This window comes from Sinocyclocheilus grahami, unplaced genomic scaffold (genome assembly GCF_001515645.1).
Source record: "Sinocyclocheilus grahami isolate Dianchi unplaced genomic scaffold, SAMN03320097.WGS_v1.1 scaffold932.1, whole genome shotgun sequence".
NCBI classification, from domain to species: domain Eukaryota; kingdom Metazoa; phylum Chordata; class Actinopteri; order Cypriniformes; family Cyprinidae; genus Sinocyclocheilus; species Sinocyclocheilus grahami.
Genome location: NW_015506111.1, coordinates 71,361 through 91,597, shown reverse-complemented (window position 1 = coordinate 91,597; position 20,237 = coordinate 71,361). Strand labels below are relative to the sequence as shown.

General features: G+C 35.5%; 1 protein-coding gene across 4 annotated transcripts in view; it reads left to right on the top strand.

The window, feature by feature from the left end:
- Positions 1-19,754, top strand: part of LOC107564405 (cyclin-dependent kinase-like 5) — a 28,624-nt gene extending 8,870 nt beyond the window's left edge. The window contains exons 5-13 of one of the 4 annotated variants that reach the window (XR_001606223.1): positions 2,835-2,998; positions 4,037-5,057; positions 5,821-5,922; positions 6,174-6,279; positions 7,809-7,902; positions 10,241-10,346; positions 13,483-13,605; positions 13,697-13,816; positions 14,915-14,985. Coding sequence is in view for 3 of the 4 variants with exons in the window: in XM_016249494.1 (XP_016104980.1) it covers positions 2,835-2,998; positions 4,037-5,057; positions 5,821-5,922; positions 6,174-6,279; positions 7,809-7,902; positions 10,241-10,346; positions 13,483-13,605; positions 14,915-15,085; positions 18,755-19,090 (2,223 nt within the window). In the remaining variant the exon portion in view is untranslated. Of the gene's footprint in view, positions 1-2,834; positions 2,999-4,036; positions 5,058-5,820; positions 5,923-6,173; positions 6,280-7,808; positions 7,903-10,240; positions 10,347-13,482; positions 13,606-13,696; positions 13,817-14,914; positions 15,086-18,754 lie in introns of those variants that run through there. The other 3 variants (XM_016249494.1, XM_016249495.1, XM_016249496.1) reach the window with 3 other exon arrangements.
- The last annotated feature ends 483 nt before the right edge of the window (positions 19,755-20,237 follow it).

The following is a 20,237-nucleotide window of genomic DNA, read 5'->3' as shown; positions in this document are numbered from 1 at the left end:
GACTGACGATCAGACGATCAGTTGTGACTTGACTAGACTCATGAAAATAAATTGTGACTCGATTTGACTCATAACTATCAGCGAGTAGACTCATAGACTCATGATAATAACCTGTGACATGATTTGACTCGTGATGATCAACTGTGACTAGACTCGACTCAGGGAGATCAATTGTGACTAGACTTGACTCAGGAAGATCAGCTGTGAATTGACTAGACTTGTGAATATCAGCTGTGACTGGACTTGACTCATGATAATAAACTGTGACTTGACTAGACTCATGACTATCAGCTGTGACTGGACTAGACTCATGATAATAACCTGTGACTTGATTTGACTCGTGATGATCAACTGTGACTAGACTTGACTCAGGAAGATCAGCTGTGACTAGACTTGACTCAGGAAAATCAGCTGTGACTAGACTTGACTCAGGAAGATCAGCTGTGAATTGACTAGACTTGTGAATATCAGCTGTGACTGGACTAGACTCATGATAATAAACTGTGACTTGACTAGACTCATGACTATCAGCTGTGACTGGACTAGACTCATGATAATAACCTGTGACTTGATTTGACTCGTGATGATCAACTGTGACTAGACTTGACTCAGGAAGATCAGCTGTGACTAGACTTGACTCAGGAAAATCAGCTGTGACTAGACTTGACTCAGGAAGATCAGCTGTGAATTGACTAGACTTGTGAATATCAGCTGTGACTGGACTAGACTCATGATAATAAACTGTGACTTGACTAGACTCATGACTATCAGCTGTGACTTGACTAGACTCCTGATAATAACCTGTGACTTGATTTGACTCGTGATGATCAACTGTGGTTTAACTGAACTCAGGGAGATCAGCTGTGAATAGACTCGACTCAGGAAGATCTGTTGTGATTTGACTAGGCTCATAATAATGAACTGTGACTTGACCTGACTCATGATGATCAACCGTGAATTGACTGAATTCAGGGAGATCAGCTGTGACTTGACTGGACTCCGGAAGATCAGCGGTGACTTGACTTGACTCATGATAATGAACTGTAACTTGACTTGACTCATGATAATGATCAACTGTGACTAAACTCGACTCAGGAAGATCAGCTGTGACTAGACCTGACTCATGATGATCCACTGTGACTAGACTTGACTCATGATGGGCAGCTGTGACATGACTGGGTGCTGTTGTGTCCGCCATCTTGTGAGCGTGCTCCGCTGTCGCCGCCATTTTGTGAGCGTGCTCTAGTGTGGCCGCTATTACATGAGCGAGTGCGGAGCCGTGCTCCTCCGCGATACCCACAGTGAACGCTGAACCAACCGTCAACAAAGTCCATACACTGACTTGATGAACGTGGACCCTCGTGAATGAGTTTGGATTTTAACGGTTGATTAATGCCCTCATAAAAAAAGGCTATCAAAACACAGTCCGGCAGATCTGAATAATGAGCGATGGCTAAATATTCTTGAATATAGCCATCCAGCGATCGTGTGCCCTGTCTAAGGGCTAACAATAGTCTTGCCACATCCATACCTGGTCAATGTCCATCCAAGTGAGTGTGAGATTTTTTTCCCAGTCTGCCCCTCGTGGAAATTAATGGCGCAGACATGCGGTTTCATTCACTACACATAGACCTACTGAAGCTCGTGGTTTTTTCAGCCTCTGCCGCCTCAATATATGAGTACATGAACACATAAACGTAATCTCTAGAACCGCTCTGAGTAACTTCATGAGCATTTTACTTATTTTGAGAAAACTATCATATACAAAGAGACACCAATGTTTCAGGAGTTTAGTTCACCGAATAGGACACATGCTTATTAGATAACCGTATTTGAGTTGATGTATATGCTTTTATAGAGATAGATATCAGGGCAAAATAAAGAGACTGAAAAGAAAAATGGAAGTGAAGGTGCAGTTCAGGAGAGAACTTTTAATTATTTTGCATGTCCCAAACCTGAGGATTTAAACCTTTTTTATGTGAGGTCCATACAAGAAATAGGGTTGTCCATGTTTCAGAATTTGTTGTGGGTGTATGAGTGTGAGATTTTTTTCCCAGTCTGCCCCTCGTGGAAATTAATGGCGCAGACATGCGGTTTCATTCACTACACATAGACCTACTGAAGCTCGTGGTTTTTTCAGCCTCTGCCGCCTCAATATATGAGTACATGAACACATAAACGTAATCTTCATCGTGATTTGCTCATTACGCACAAGCAAAGGTTGTCTGCTTTTCACGTGTGTTTGTAAAACACTTCCTTATCGTTTCATTATGTGCAATAGCTGCTAACGCATGGCTATTCATATAAGAGCAGCTTTATATCGTATCTTGTCCAACAGATCGTTGTGTCGTTGTGTATATATATATATATATATATATATATATATATATATATATATATATATATATATATATATATATATATATATAGAATAAAATATAGATTTACATTCATAAAGTAATTATATATAATGTAGCAGTTGTAGTTCCTTTATAGTAATTAAATGTTTTAATTTAATTTATAATAAAATGTAAGATAATTATATATTACTATAAGAATGATATATTTCTATAAGATAGTATATATATGTATATTCTAAAATATAGTACAATACACAGAAAATTGTATAGGAAGGTACTGTAAGTAAAAATTTTCAATTCATTATAATAATCAGAATTAAAGAAATGTGCTTAGTTTTCATGAAAATAATTGAAAAAAATAGGCTTTTTTTCTCAAGTTTTTTCTTTCGATTTCGCTGTGAAATGTTTTCATAGGATCGAATGGTTGAGACTGTCAACCAGGATTATCCATGTCATTGTGGTTTGTATTTTCAGAACCTGTTGTTGTTAAACCCGAATGAGCGCTATCTGACTGAACAGAGTCTGAACCACCACGCCTTCCAGACTCAGCGCCTGACGGAGCGACCCGGCCCACTCACACCCACACCCGTCCGCTCCTCCAAGAGGAAACCGCTCCTGGACAACAGCGCCCCCAGCAGGTCAGGAGGAGTAATGAAATCAGACTGAGGAGAGTCAATGTTACAGTGATGGGCTGTGATTGGAATGGAAAACTAGTGTACTTATTGTATACTGGCTAATTATCTGGTTAAGTATGCAATATTTCAAATAGTAGTATGCTATTTTTGGTGACATGGTGACTTATTACATTTACAACTCGAAAATAGTTAATTTTGCATTTTTAATCCAGTTTTGTGTACAATTTTTAGCTTTTGGCAGCAAATAATGAGTCTTACTTCATTTATATTCATCATTCTGCAAGTCAAGGTCAAGTAAAATTTATAGAAAGTCCATTTAAATGCATTGCATTATGGGATACAGAATATTACACAATTGTGCTACATTTAGTAGGTCATCAGGTATTCCATACAGAAATACAGTGCACCAAATGCTATAGATAGATAGACAGACAGACAGACAGACAGATAGATAGATAGATAGATAGACAAACAGGCACAGACAGATATATAGATGGATAGATAGATAGGTAGATAGACAGACAAACAGGCACAGACAGATATATAGATAGATAGATAGATAGATAGATAGGTAGATAGACAGACAAACAGGCACAGACAGATAGATAGATAGATAGATAGACAAACAGGCACAGATAGACAGATAGATAGACAGATAGATAGATAGATAGATAGATAGGTAGATAGACAGACAAACAGGCACAGACAGATATATAGATAGATAGATAGACAAACAGGCACAGACAGATATATAGATAGATAGATAGACAAACAGGCACAGACAGATATATAGATAGATAGATAGACAAACAGGCACAGACAGATATATAGATAGATAGATAGACAAACAGGCACAGACAGATATATAGATAGATAGACAGACAAACAGGCACAGACAGATATATAGATAGATAGATAGACAAACAGGTACAGATAGACAGATAGATAGACAGACAGACAGATCCAAAAAACTGTTTTCCTCAAACAGTGTTGCATACAGTCACCAAGGTTTGCATACTTTAATTTTTAATGGGTCTTTAGGGGTCATGTGGTCAAGAGTTCAAGTCACCATCGCTCAAACAGCCGCGACTGTTCCAGTCTGCCCCGCCACGGGAACGAAGACCTCCACCCGTCCAGCACCGAGGCATTCCTGAATGGGTCGGTACCATCTCCCAACAGCCTGAGTCCGGTGATGCACCCCAAATCCTTTCAGCCGCTCAACCGCTCGGCGTCGTGCGGTAAAGACCTGGCCAGCCTGCATCACGCCAAAGAGGCCAAATCGAAAGCAGGCGATTTTGACTTTGGCAAACCGGCGGACGGACCGGTGCCCAAATACCTGAAATCCAACACGCCTCGCTCCCAGAACCGCCATTCCTTTGTGGAGGGCAAGACCAGCACTTTGGCGGGGGACCGGGAGAAACAGAGCCGCCACGGCTCATCTTTGGGTGGAAAGGGGTCGTCTTCGTACCTGAGTTTGTCCAAGAGTCACGGAGTGCTTAGCGACGCCAAATCCGTGAGCAACCTCAGCGACATGCGACTGCACCCAGATGACCCCGCTGGCTCTCCGCGCTACTTCCCCAGCAGCTGCTTGGACCTCAACATGAACCTGAACTTGCCAGCGCCGGGCAGTCCATCCCTGCAACACGGGGAGCGTTCCGGACACAGTCCCGCAGTGGGGCGTCGCAGCAAACTGGAACGGGATGGAAGCATGGCTGAGCCGTCCACCCGCCGTTCCTCATCAAGGCAGAAGAGTGACGGAAACCCTGTAGATCCGCTTGACCCCACAGGGGGACTGTCTCTTTCGGCACCCCATGAGTTCCCCTACGGCATGGGCTACACCAGCCCGTTTTCCTCCCAGCAGAGGCCGCATAGGCACTCCATGTATGTGCGGAGGGAACGGGGGCGACCCCACGGAGGTGAGGCGGGCGGATTGGCAGTGGGGCAAGGGATGTCCACGAGGGCCAGCAGTCTACAGCTCCTGACCCCTCAGCTACAGCATCGGACCCTGCCGAGACACATGGACAATGCTGTGTCGCGGGAAACGGGATTAGACGACATCAGGGTCAGTCCTCCAGACCTCTTTCACTTTCTTTAGTGATTTGCTAGCGCAGAGCATTGCAGCATGCTTTATGATGCCTGTGAGTGTTCGTGAAGTGTGTAGAGTTGGTCCAGTGGTGGGTCTGGATGAGGAGTGGACAGCTTTAGCTCCAGTGTTTAGCTCCATCCCTAATCAGTCAGACCTGAAAAATCCATCCATAGTCTTCAAGTTTGCAGGTTGAAAATTGCAGGCAGGTGTGTTTGGTCAAGGTTGGAGCTAAACTCTGCATGACAGTAGTTCTACAGGATTGGAGTTGCCCATCCTGGGTCTGGGTGAAGTCTGGACGTGTGGCTTGTAAATATTAGGATCCGTTCCAAACCTTAATAAGCTGCCCCAGTGTCTATTGTCTACATAGGCTGCTAGCTTCTAAGGCAACATTCTACAAAATTTAGAATTAAAATATTGGCTCCCTTTCGGTTGATGGGAGTGAATGTGATTTTAATTGACCACAAAACATTTTGAATTTGAATTTGAATGACAGGAACTATCTATCTATCTATCTATCTATCTATCTATCTATCTATCTATCTATCTATCTATCTATCTATCTATCTATCTATCTATCTATCTATCTATCTGTTTGTCTGTCTGTCTGTCTAGTTTGTGTACAGTATGATGTCTGAGTGTGTTGTTTAGGTAGGCAGCTCACTAGGGTTTGTAACAGGGTGTTTGTATGAATGTGTGCGGGCACTTTGTGCTTCACCTGCTCTCATCTCTCCATAAACAGAGCGACCCCGCGGCCGCAGAGGTCAGTCACACGCGACCTTTAATCCGGGAGTCCACACGGGACAACACCACCACCTTTCACGCACCACGGCAAAAGAGCGAGGTCCGCACCATCCTGCTTTCCCTCTCTTTCACTGTCTCTATACCTCCTTCTCTTCATACTCCTCTTTCTGCTGCCCATTTTTCTGTTTGCTTTGCTCTCTCATTCAGACGGAGGCATTTCGGTTGTGTTTTCTTCTGTTTGGAGTTTAAACACAGGGGAAATCGTCACTATTCATGATAAATAATGTCCTCAGTGTTACACGCAGCACTTTTTCAGCTGGAAAGGGTCTTTGACAAATGTTGATGCTGCAGGGAGGTGTTTATCACGAGCAGCTCGCAGATGACAGCGGATCGGCCAAAGAGAACCGCATGATGTACAGCGACTCAGTGCCGCGACGGGTCGGGAGCTTCTACAGGGGTCAGTCTCCTCACACTTATGCACATGATGCTTCTGATTTTAACAAATGATATAGACAGAGTTTGCAGTGACAAGTTACAAGAAATGTACATGCCATCAGATTGTTCTTTGCAAGCGAACGATAAAGTACTTTGTTTTTATTATGCATGCACTTAGAGTACATGACTACAGCATGAGGAACAGAGAGGTGTTCAATTGCATCTGCTAATAAATGAATTAGACAACATAGAAATCAAATCAAATTAAATTAAATTCTGAATTAAATAGTAAGAATTATTATATATTATGATAACACATTATACTTTATATATATATATATATATATATATATATATATATAAAGTATAATGTGTTATCATAATATATAATAATTCTTACTATTTAATTCAGAATTTAATTTAATTTGATTTGATTTCTATGTTGTCTAATTCATTTATTAGCAGATGCAATTGAACACCTCTCTGTTCCTCATGCTGTAGTCATGTACTCTAAGTGCATGCATAATAAAAACAAACAATAAAGTAATGTTTTATCATAATACTAGTTATAATAAAATATAATTTATAATAATAATTAAATATAATTAAAAAAAAAAAGTCTATATTGTCTAATTTATTTAGTAAAGAATGCAATGGAAAACCTGCAGTTGAAAACCGTTCCTCTTACTGTAGTGCATACATATTAAATAATAAAAAAAACAACAACAAAGGAGTGTTTTATCGTTATACCGGGATTAATTTAATTAATTTATAAAAATGTATTAGTTTATAATTCAGTTCAATTTAATTTATTTTTTTGTTGTCTATTTATTAACAAATGCAATTGAAAACTGTTCCCCGTACTGTAGTTAATGCATAATAAATAATAAATTAATAACAATAATGTTTTTATCATAATACCAGGGTTATTTTGTTAATGTATTAAATTAGATTAAACTAAATTAAATATTTTGTTTTACTTTATTTTTTATGTTCTCTAATTTATTTACTGACAAATGCAATTGAAAAACTCTCCGTTCCCCATACTGTAGTCGCGTAATGTAGATGCATGCGTAATAAATAACAACAAAGTAATGTTTTATCATGATGCCAGAGTTTTGTTACTTTTTAATTTTATTATTTAGTTTTATTTAATTTCTTTCTATGTTGTCTTATTTGTTCTTTAATGAATGCCATTGAAAAGTTCTCTGTTGCCTGTATACTGTAGTCACGTATTATAGGTTCAAGCAGTGCTTGCTACTGTCTCTACACTGCAGGCACGATGCAAATCAAATTAAATTGCTCCCATTATAATCAACAAAACTGTCAACACCGCATGCGTCGCAGTACAGTCATTGCATGCTAACTATGCTGGAAGGACAATCAAAACCCACCAAAACAAATACCACTTTGAAAAAAAAAAAAAAAAAGAATGAGAAGTAATGCAAAAGTTACTATAACAGTGCAATATAATTAGTTGCTTTCTGTAACACTGGTTGATCTCAGCGCATTAATCTCATTAATATGTTGATGTTGTTCTGTTTTGATCAGTGCCGTCTCCCAGACCCGATAACTCGTTCCACGAGAGTTCAGGAGTCACGATGGACAGCAGCCACAACATACACCAACCCACATACGACCCATGGTGAGGATGATGCACTGACACACTCTATTAGTGCCCTACTCTAAATATGCTAAATACATTTGTATGTGCTACTATTATTTGGCTCGACCAAAATGTAATTTGAATTAAACTTTTTTCCATGATAACGTGAAAAAATATATAATGCAAGGACTGTATTTTTAAAAATGTGTAACTTTCCTGTGCTTGGAATAAACAAATTATGGAACAAATATATTTATATTAATAGCCATGAGGCAATGAATGCTTTTTACAATTATTTCTGATACTTGAGTGCATTGGACAGTCAAGCAGGAAGTGACAAACAGGAAATGAATCTAAATTTAAAAATAAAAACTCTAAATTTAAGTCATTATTCACTTATTCACAATTGGAATAGTCGTGATATGAAAATAAAAATTAAAACAAACTATCATTATTGTTATAATTAACTTGTTTTTAGAGAAATCTCAGGTGACCAGTTTCCATGGTAATTCTTGTTAATTAAAACTAAAACCATTAAAACATGTTCCTTACTCAAAATAAAATAAACAGTAAATAAAATAAAATATAAAAAACGTGTTTTATTTAAGTTTAGGGCTGTCGCGATTCGTCGATTTTATTCGACTATTCGATTTAAAAAAAATCCTCGACTTCATTTTGCTCGCGTCGACTAACCGGCAAAATACCGGAAGTGGCGCATTTCACGGACGAGAATCCATAAAACACATTATTAGACGGTTTCCCAAGGCTGCATGATATATTAAACCCATTTAAAAATCATAATTAAGCATAATTATGAATTCACAAACGCTACGATTTAATTAATTATATGCAATGCCGTTCTAATACAGTATATGCGCTTTAATTATTTACATGCGTGTAGGTTAAGTACATGCGTTACACGGCGGCTCCGTTCACAGGAACTGTTATCATTTACATGAGTGTGGAGCATCTCAAACTCCATCTCTGCATGTTGTTGTGAGTTTGGGTTTATTATAACGTTCATCTGGGAACACAACATGTGCAGTTTCATCAGATTTGTAAGGTAAATCATTTATAAATCTACGCAAACTCAGGAGAATACATCGCGGTTTCAAAATAAAAGCTCAACCCCTCACTCTGAGTTTACACGTTTTGATGTCCACGTCTTCTTTTAATTACAGTGGCTATAGCATTTCTGTCCTAAAGAAATGGCCAAATATTAAAGATTAAGTTGACATTTGAATGAAATGGTGCTTGGTCTATATTAAACAAGGATTAGATCGCACAGTAATGTGTAAAAACAATCATCAGGCCGTTGGCGCCCCCTGCAGGCCTTTATTGTAATGCGTAATATACATTAGCTCTATTGTTTATAATACAATATGTATTTTAACAGTTTTGTTCAATAAAACCGTATGATTTCTTGCTTTTGATACTTTATTTGAACTAATTATTATTGCCTCATTGCTATTATATATGTATTTTAAAAGCTGTTGTTCACTTACATCTATTTTTATTACCACAAAAAAATTTATTATAATTATAGGGCCCTATGAAATCCGTTTTATTTCCAAATTCAGTTTTGTTCCCTTTTCATTTTTCTATACTCTGTTTCAATGGTTAAATTAAATGTTATTAATAAAAAAGCCTGTCTAATTAATTGAGTTTTACAGTTTTATCTCTACGAAATTCTGTTTTCCATTATTATCTGGATTCCATTTTAATGGTTCCATTAAATTTTAACAATCAAAAGCATCTCCAATTAATTGATTTTATTAAAAAAAATTAAAAAAATTAAAAAATCTGTACATTTACATTTTTCCCCTAAATAAATTCTGCTAAATAACATTTCTGGTAAATACTCCTTTAAAAAGTGTTTTTTGATTATAATTGTATTAGTAGTAGACTAGAACACGTGGATATGTACACTATAATACTGAACTCTGATTTCAGTGATTTGGACTATGAGATGGATGCACTTTACTTTTGCTTTAAAAAAAGGATTTCATCGAAATTTGGACTTCATTTGGTTTAATAAAATATAGTTTAATAAAATGTTCTTAAGTAAAATTGTTGATTTTTTTTGTGGGAAATGAATCGCTTAGATTAATCGATAAATTAGTCGATGGATTAATCGAAAATAAAAATAGTAATTAGTGGCAGCCCTATTTAAGTTCGTTACCAAGGCAACATTTCTCAGTTTTGTTTAGTTTAACTTGAAGTACTAAAATAACTAAAACTGAAACAAATAAAAATGAATGAAAACTATGTAGACATATAACACTTTTTTTTAAAAATATGAATAAAATAAAAATGATAATAAAATAAACAGAGATTGTAAGCATGGGTTGTATTAAAGTGTGTCTTGTTTGATGAGGACGGGGTCTGAGACGCGGGACATGAGTCCTCCAGAACCCACCAAAGAGAAGGAGAAACAAGGCTTCTTCAGATCCATCAAGAAGAAGAAGAAGAAGTCTCAAACCGTGAGTCTGTGTGTGTGTGTCACGTGTTTATGTCTTACAGTTTAATGTGTGTGTAAGTGACTAGTAGAGTGTAAACCAGACCCGTCACCCGACTCCACCCAGTCTTTTGAAGTCACATGATAGCTTTGTGAGAGGAACAGTCCAAAGCTTAAGTCGTTTTTCACCGAATATCACATATTTTTTTAAAAGACCAAAAAGTTGGATTTTTATAATTCATTATTTAACCCATAATCAATATTCAGTTGTTTCTAGAAAGTTAAAATCTCTCAGGTAGGGTAACCTGTTTACAGAGTTATTATTGTTAATTAAAAGCAAAAGCTTTTTGTTTGTTTTTGTTTTTGCTTGAAATAAAATAAAATATAAAATAAACATGAACTGAAATCAAATAAAATGTTTAAAAACTCTTCTTTTCAGCTCATTTTAAGTTATCTGGAAGTACTAAAATAACTAAAACTAAAAGTTATTATTAAAACTATATAGACAAAACAATAACAACTAATAAAAGTGACAGAAACAAAATTACAAAAACTAACAAAAATTAAAGCGAAAATGGAAAATATAAAAACTCATTCAAAATATAAAAAATTTAAAGAAATGGATTTGTCATGATATGAGCCCTTTTAAAATAAAAACATTAAATATTTATATTTATATTTAATTGTAAACCCTAATCAATCTCAGATTTCTAGAGCGTTAAAATCTGTTAGGGTAGTTGATTAGTTTGCAGGTTATTGTTGTTAACTAAAACTGAAACCATTAAAAAATGTTTACGTTACTTGGAAGAAAATACAATTTAAAATAAAAAACTAAAACTTAGTTCAATTTGATGTGCTAAAATAACTTTTTATAAAAATGTATAAAAACTATATAGATGAGAAAACCTAATAAAAATGATAGAAACTAATATAAAATTAGCTTCTATCGTACAACTATTAATATAAAATAATATTGAAATAATAATATTATGATGTTGTGAAAAGCCATTTGTGTTTTTGCTTTGTCTCATCTGGTTGATTATAATGAAATTATAATTATCATAATAAAATGTAATATTAATAATAGTATGAAAATGAGTATGAACTAATAGTCATAAAAAGTAATAATAGTAATATTAATATTATGTAATGCTTAAAATAATAAATATGTTGTAAGATGCATTAGTGTTTTTACTATATATGGGTCAAAGATGAAAAAGGGTTTGAGCATAAAAACAATAAGTGTAATACTGCTTTAAATTGTTGTTGTGTTTCCCCAAAAAATTAAAAAAGTTTTCTGTTTAATTTAATTGCAATTTTGTTTTTGTTTTTCCGAACAAAAAATAAATATCATACATTTTCCCCTGATTTACAGAAGACACCCACTAAAATCTCATTCAGTGTAACAATCTTGTCAAGCGTATTTACAACAAAAATCTATTTATGGCACATTAAAAGACTAATTACTTTCACCCCAAATAATAATTAGTTGTAATATTACATTTTTTAAATTTGCCACTATCCTAGGTTTTGCCCATTTGTCAATAATAATTTGTTTACTCACTTAAAACACAATAAAATGTAATATGCTCCCTTATTCTTTTATATATTTTAATATGTACAAATCAGAATAAGCGTGTTGTTTGAATCTTTACGTAAATATTGTGTTACACTGAATGACAACGTAACATTATTTCAACCAAATTTTAACATTTTATTCTCCAAAAAACTTATTTGGAACCTTAAAAGTAGACACTTTACTTACATTTAATGTGTTTTCTATGGACATATAATCACTTTTGTAAATTTCCTTTGATGCGGAAATCTTATCGTCTTTGACCCACATATATATATATATATATATATATATATATACTAGGGATGGGTCACGATTTTCGAATGTTCGATTAGTTGATTTAATTATAGAATATCGAATAGGTTGTGCGATTATTGCCTTAAAAAATGTCCCCATGTTTTCCGTGCTGATGCGGTGGTGACGCATTCATGTAAGCAGAGGGTGGCGCTGTCAGTAATGCACCTAAAAGCTGTCAAAGACAACAGAAGAACACATTGTCTCACGCGCACACTGTAGACTTGCGTAGCATATAATGGTTACAGTAACTTGGGACGATGTCAAATAAGAGTTGTGCGCGGACCAGTGTTGGGCAGTAACGCGTTACTGTAATTTGATTACTTTTTTAGTAACGGGGTAATTTAAGGCATATAATGGTTACAGTAACTTGGGACGATGTCAAATAAGAGTTGTGCGCGGACCAGTGTTGGGCAGTAACGCGTTACTGTAATTTGATTACTTTTTTAGTAACGGGGTAATTTAAGGCGTTATAATTTTTAAAATAGTAATTAGAGTATAGTTACAAGCCGAGGTCTCTACACGTTACAGCCGCGTTACATTGCTGACCGAATGCAGTGTTTTATAATCTAGAGATCACGATCATTAATCACGAATCTTCGTGACGGGATTCAGTTGTTCACTTTCGTTTGGAACGTCTCTAAAAATGGCGTCCCCTTCCCGAAGTGCCCTTCAAGGGCGCAAAAAAGACGTTTGGAATTCGCCCATAGCCTTATGAGCAGTTGATTTATGCTAATCGACGGACTTTTATGTTAATAAGGGCCGTCATTCGGTTATGTTTATTATATTCATATGTTTCAGCACGTTGCAATCATTATCTGGCTTGATTTAAGATAGCCTATCGTCTAAATTAAACATTGTTTGTGCGTGCATGCGGGGGAGGGGTGCGATTTTCGAATAATAATCGAATAATACCCAGCGATTTTCGAATATTATTTTTTGCTTGGAATGCCCATCCGTAATATATACTGTATAGGATGTTGTGGAAAAACTATCAGTGTTTTTACTGTGTTCGATGCGCTAAAATATCCGAAACTAAAGCTGAAATAAAAAAATGAATAAAAACTATATAGATGAAAAAACCGATAGAGACTAAATGAGCAAAAACTTTAACTAAATTTTAAAATGAACATGGAAAATATAAAAACTAATTCAAAATATTAATAAGAACTAACAAAAAAAATTTGAAAATGTACAAATAATAAATAGTACAAATAATTGTATGAGCCCTAATCAGACACACAGTGGAGTGGGGTGGCGGATGTGTGAGTGTTGTGCTCTTGTGTTGCAGACAGACGCTGATGACGAGCGACGGCCAGTCGTGAGGAAAGCTCTGTTTCCTCTCTTTCACTCTCAGAGGAGCTTCACGCGCAGCTCCTCTGAGAGAGAGCGTCCCCTAGTGGCCACAGCAATGGTACAGCAGTCTCACACATACTGTACAATCCGCTAGCACACACTAAACCGCTGCGCTGCATGATTAACAGCACTAATCACTTCTGCTCCAGTGGGCTGGGCGCGTGTCTCCTCATTGGCTGTCAGGTCTGTGATGCCATCGTCTCATTAGAATGACTCCGCCCATACTTGCATCCTGTGGTTGGCATGTTTTTCCGCAGAAACAGATTGAGGTTGAACACATATTCATGTCATATTGCAGCCCAAAATCAAAGAAGAACTGTAGGAAATTATATTTTGCTTATAGAAAATGAAGTGCATTTTATGTAATGCAAGAGGCCATTTTCATTTCTGAAATGCAAGTAAGCAACACTATATTATTGTAAAATGCATTTGTAAGTTGTAGCATGGTAGTATTTGTGTGCTGAAATTAATTTATGATGCTTAATTTATGAACAAAATAATGTCCAAACAAACATGATTATTTTGGTTATTATATTACAGAAATTAGACTTATTTTGTGTTATTTTTTTACCTGTAAAAATATAATAATAAAAATAAAGTTAAACTTATTAATTTCTTCTGGAATCATTTGGAAGTAAACAAAATTATATAAAATATTGAAATAATAATATTATGATGTTGTGAAAAGCCATTAGTGTTTTTGCTTTGTCTAATTTGGTTAATTATAATGAAATAATAATCATCATCATAATAAAATGTTATATTAATAATAGTATGAAAATTAATATAAACTAATAGTCATAAAAAGTAATAATAATATTAATATTAAGTAATACTTAAAATAATAAATATGATGTTGTAAGATGCCATTAGTGTTCTTACTGTCTATTTTGATTAACCATCATCATAAAACATAATAATAATAATAAATATATATATATATATATAAATTAATAACAGTGATATTAAAAATATTAATATTATATATTATATGTAATATTATTAGTTATACAGTAATTTTATTATGCAGAAAATTAATATATTTGTTACGTTTTATATATATATATATACATATATAAATAAAAAACATGATAATATATATATATATATATATATATATATGTGTAATATTATGATAAAAATAATATATTAAAAACAATAATAATATGATGTTGTGAAAAACTATCAGTGTTTTTACTGTCTAATCTGGCTAATGATAATAATAATAAAGAATAAAACAAGAGAATAAAAAGAGTATTAAAAAATAAAAAAGTATTATGCTTGTTTCCGCGCGGGGCTGTTGTTCTCTGTTGTGCTGTTGTGATGTGGAGGTGATTGACAGCGCTGTGCGGCGTGTGATTGGTCAGGTGTCGAGCGAGGGGCCGGATCAGGCGCTGATGCAGAAAGCGTCCCGCTCGTACACACACCAGGGCAGCAGACATCGCACCCGCAGCCGCGACCGAGAGCGAGAGCGAGAGCAGGATCCGGAGCGGGACGCAGACTGGCCCGCGGAGAGAGCGCTCGACACACACTCACAGGTGCTCACTCACACTTCATATGAACGGATCATCAGCAGAGATACACACACTGTCACACTAGAACGGCTTGATTCATAAAGAGCTTTACATAAAAGAACTGCATGTTAATATGCATTCAGAAATAAAACATGCATATACCCTTCTAGCGTTCAGAAATTTGGGGTCGGTAAGATTTTCTAATGTTTTTGAAAGAGTCTCTTCTGCTCTGCAAGGCTGCATTTATTTGATCAAAATACAGTAAAAAAAATTGAAATATTATTACAATTTCAAATAACTGTTTTCTATGTGAATATATTTTAAAATGTAATTTATTTCTGTGATCAAAGCTGAATTTTCAGCATCATTACTCCAGTCTTCAGTGTCACCAAGAAACATTTCTGATTATTATCAATGCTGAAAACAGTTGTGCTGCCCAATATTTTTGTGGAATTATTGATGCATTTTATTTTTCAGGATTTTATTTTTTTCCAGCATTTATTTGAAATTGAAACCTTTTGTAACATTATAAATGTTTTACTGTCACTTTTGATCAATTTAATGCATCCTTGATGAATACAAGTATTATTAAAAAAAACTAAAAAAATCTTACGGACCCCAAACTTTTAAAGAATAGTGTTCATAATAGCTATGAAATAATATAAAAGAAAAATAACTCATGAACATGCCTTAATGTATAATGAGCCTAATTTACATAGAAAGTAATAGTGTTTTTTATTATTACAGGAACATATTAGTTATGAATAGATTTCATAGACAGCGCTGTGATGCATGTGCTATAGAGCTATTTCAAGAAAAACAATTATACTTTACATAATTTAATTATAATCAATATGAAAGTACATTTTTGGTTTGAAGTAACACCTGGAATTGTTAAAATTGTTCAATTCCAGGAATAAAATACCCACACAGAAATAATGCATAATAGGGTTTATTAATAGTACACTTGTGTGGTTACAGCTCAATATGTTATATAATCAAAAGAGCCAGTTTTGGATTTTTTATAAATAATGCATTAAATTGCATATACACTGCATATAAAAATTATAATATATAAATAAATTTGATATATAAAAAGGATTCAGTTTTTAATTACTTTATAAACATAATGTGTTTATAAAAAAGTTATAAATGTACATATAAATTATGTAAATTATATAAAAAGATTATATAATTTTTTATAAATTCTGTAAATAACTTGTGTATAAATTATGTATATTATATAAAGGTATAAATAAATGATAGAAAAATATATATTTTTTTAAATATAAAAGATATTCAGTTTTTGATTTCTATAAATTATGCTTTGAATTATAAATATAAATGTGACCCTGGAGCACAAAAGCAGTCATAAGTAGCACAGGTATATTTGTAGCAATAGCCAACTATACATTGTATGGGTCAAAATTATAGATTTTTCTTTTATGCCAAAAATCATTAGGATATTAAAGGGTTAGTTCACCCAAAAATTAAAATTAGCCCACAAATTACTCTAATTACTCAAGTCATCCTAGGTGTATATGACTTTGTTCTTTCAGACGAATCCAGTCGGAGTTATATTAAAAATTGTCCTGGCCATTTCAAGCTCTATCATGGCACTCAGCGGGTGTTGCAGTGCTTCAGTCCAAAAGAAGTGAAATAAAAAGCGCCCATCCATTAAAAAAAAGTGTCTCACACAGCTCCAGGGGGGTGAACAAAGGCCTCCTGTAGCGAATCGATGCGTTTTTGTAAGAAAAAAATCCATATTTAAAACGTAATAATCACTTGAATCTAGCTTGCGCTCACTGTTGTAAACGGAAGCAGCTCCGAGCGGCGCTCAGAAGTGACACAGAAACGCAGAGGAGAGATCGAAACAAAACAACGGTCAAGAATTAGAAGTACAAAACGAGGATTTGTAAAGAAGAATGTCGGAGGATTTCGTAGTAAGCCAAGAGGAGACTAAAGTAAGGAAACTTTGCTTCCTTTGATCCTGTAAACAAACGCTGGTTTTCACGAGACTCACCGGCGCATGCGCAGCGCTGACCTCATACGTCATGCTCCCGGAGCTGCTTCCGTGTACAACTGTTGGCGCAAGCTAAATTAAAATGATTATTACCTTTTGAATATGGATATTTTTCTTACAAAAACGCATCGATTCACTACAGAAGGCCTTTGTTCACCTCCCCGAATCCATGTGAGACACTTTTTTTTTATGGATGGGCGATTTTTAAGTTCTTTTGGACCGAAGCAGTGCAACACCCGCTGAGTGGCATTAAACAGCTTGAAATATCAAAGACAATTTTTAATATAACGCCGACTGGATTCGTCTGAAAGAAGAAGGTCATATACACCTATGATGCCTCGGGGGTGAGTAAAATGCAGCCTAATTTTCATTTTTGGGTGAACTAACCCTTTAAAATGCCAACGACACGTTTCTGAGGACAGTCGGTTCCCTTCAGATAAATTCAAATAAAGAAATCTGCGCCACGTTTTGACTTGAAATGTGCAGCGCTCATATTTATTCAATGACATCATTGCCTTTTGAAGTTTAATCCAGCCATATCTTGTCTTTCCGTCCCCAACTGTAAGACCTCTTGAAATGATCAAGACATCTCGTATACCATTTAATGTATTTAAATCTTTTTATGGCCTTAAGTTTGATACAACTCATTTTAGGAATTTTTAAGGACCCACGGGAGATCTGCATTTGGGTGGTTGACATATAAGCCTGAAAAATATTTTTTTTGAAGAGATCAAAACAAAACAACGGTCACTAATTAGAAGTACAAAACGAGGATTTGTAAAGAAGAATGTCGGAGGATTTCGATATAAGCCGAGAGGAGACTGGTTTTCCTTTGCTAAAGTAAGGAAACTTTGCTTCCTTTGCTCCTGTAAACAAACATTGGTTTTCACGAGACTCACCGGCGCATGCGCAGCGCTGACCTCATACGTCATGCTCCCGGAGCTGCTTCCGTGTACAACTGTTGGCGCAAGCTACAATAAAGTGATTATTAAGTTTTGAATATGGATGTTTTTCTTACAAAAGCGCATCGATTCGCTACAGGAGGCCTTTGTTCACCCCCCGGAGCCGTGTGAGTTTTTTTATTTATTTATTTTTTTTTGGATGGGCGATTTTTATTTAACTTCTTTTGGACTGAAGCACTGCTACACCCGCGGAGTGCCATGAAACAGCTTGAAAGATCAAAGACCATTTTTAATATAACTCCGACTGGATTCGTCTGAAAGAAGAAAGTCATATACACCTAGGATGACTTGAGGGTGAGTAATTTATGGGCTAATTTTAATTTTTTGGGTGAACTAACCCTTTAAGCAAAGATCATGTTCCATGAAGATATTTTGTAAATTTCATACCGTAAAAACGTAATTTTTGATTAGTAATATGCATTGCCAAGAACTTCATTTGGACAACTTTAAAGGCTTCCTCAATATTTAGATTTTTTTGCACCCACAGATTCCAGATTTTCAAATAGTTGTATCTCAGCCAAATATTGTCCTACCCTAACAAACCATACATCAATGGAAAGCATATTTATTCCGCTTCCATATTTTGAAAAATTGACCCTTAAGACTGGTTTTGTGGTCCAGGGCCACAAATGATCTGAAAACAATGCAGTGAACATTTTGTGCTGTAGTTTTCCATCAGTACAGTAAAGCCTTGTTTCTCTCTCTCAGCCTCTGAAGTCTTTGCGGAAGCTGCTTCATCTCACCTCCTCATCCTCGTCCTCCAACCAAACCTCGGCAGACCTCCACTACCCCCTGCCCTCCTCCAAAGGCGGCGGGAGTTTCGTGGAGCCCCGCGGCCTCGGCTCCATGCAGCCCAAGGGCCGTTCGGCTGCGTACGGGGCCCCGGGGCCCCTGGAGTCCGGCTGGCACTCCAGCGCTCTGGACCGTCCCAAGGGAAACCCGTATCCTGACCAGCTGACCTCCAAACCGGGCCCCAACGGCTTCGCTCGCCACTTTCGTTCACGTTTGCCAAACCTGAATGACCTTAAAGAGACGGCGCTGTGAGTCGGACTCACGGCGGCCCCTAATGGACCTTCTTTTCTTGCGTATTAAGGGTAGGCCTATATGTCTTTATTTTTGTTGTTTTTCTTTTTTAGTTTTTAATATTTGATAGCACTTCTTATATTATTTATGTACTGTAATTACTGTATTTTTTGTTATCTGATAATACAATCTAAAAGCAGATGATATAGCTCTATGTAAATGGGAATATATAAATGTATAACGCTGTACGTGCAGCTTTAGTTTCTACTCTGGTTGTAGTATATAAACATTATCTGATTCTGCATAGTTACTCTTATATTTGGCTAAAGGTTCTGATGATTCATGTATAGATGACAGTATTGACATTTATTTTATAGTTATAGAATAAGACTACAGTATATATAGATATTACGACTTTGTCTTTGAGTATTTTCTGTTTACAATTCAGTGAATATCAGTAGATATTAAGAGTAACGGTAATTAACGGTAAGAATGCGCGATTAAATGTGCGTGTGCTTCCCAGATAGCGCACGTACGTTGCTTTAAATGTCATATTTATGTGTAAATTAATTCTTTAATGTTGTGAATGTAACACAACAGGAACGACAAACACTAGCAAATCAGATTTTTAGAGAAGTCTCTTCTGCTCAAAGCTGTAATTTTTTTTAATTAAAAATACGGTAAAAACAGCAAAATTGTGAAATATTTTTTACAATTTAAAATAGCTGTTTTCTATGTGAATATCTGTTAAACTGTAATTTATTTCTGTGACCAAAACTGAATTTTCAGCATCATTACTCCAGTCTTCAGTGTCACATGATTCTTCAGAAATCATAATAATATGCTGATTTGCTGCTCAAGAAACATTTCGGATTATTAGCAATGTGGAAAACATTTAATGTTACAAATGTCATCAAAGAATCATGAAATAAAATATTGAGAACCAATAATTGAGCAGCAAATCAGTATATTAGAATGATTTCATGTCACATACTGAAGACTGGCGTAATGATGCTGAAAATTCAGCTTTGATCACAGAAATAAATGACATTTTATACTATATTCATATAGAAAAGAGTTATTTTCAATTGCCTAAAATCTCCTACACCCTTGATGTTAGCACATGCTAAAGCTTGTTATTATGTCTTATTTGAAATGACTTATTTCA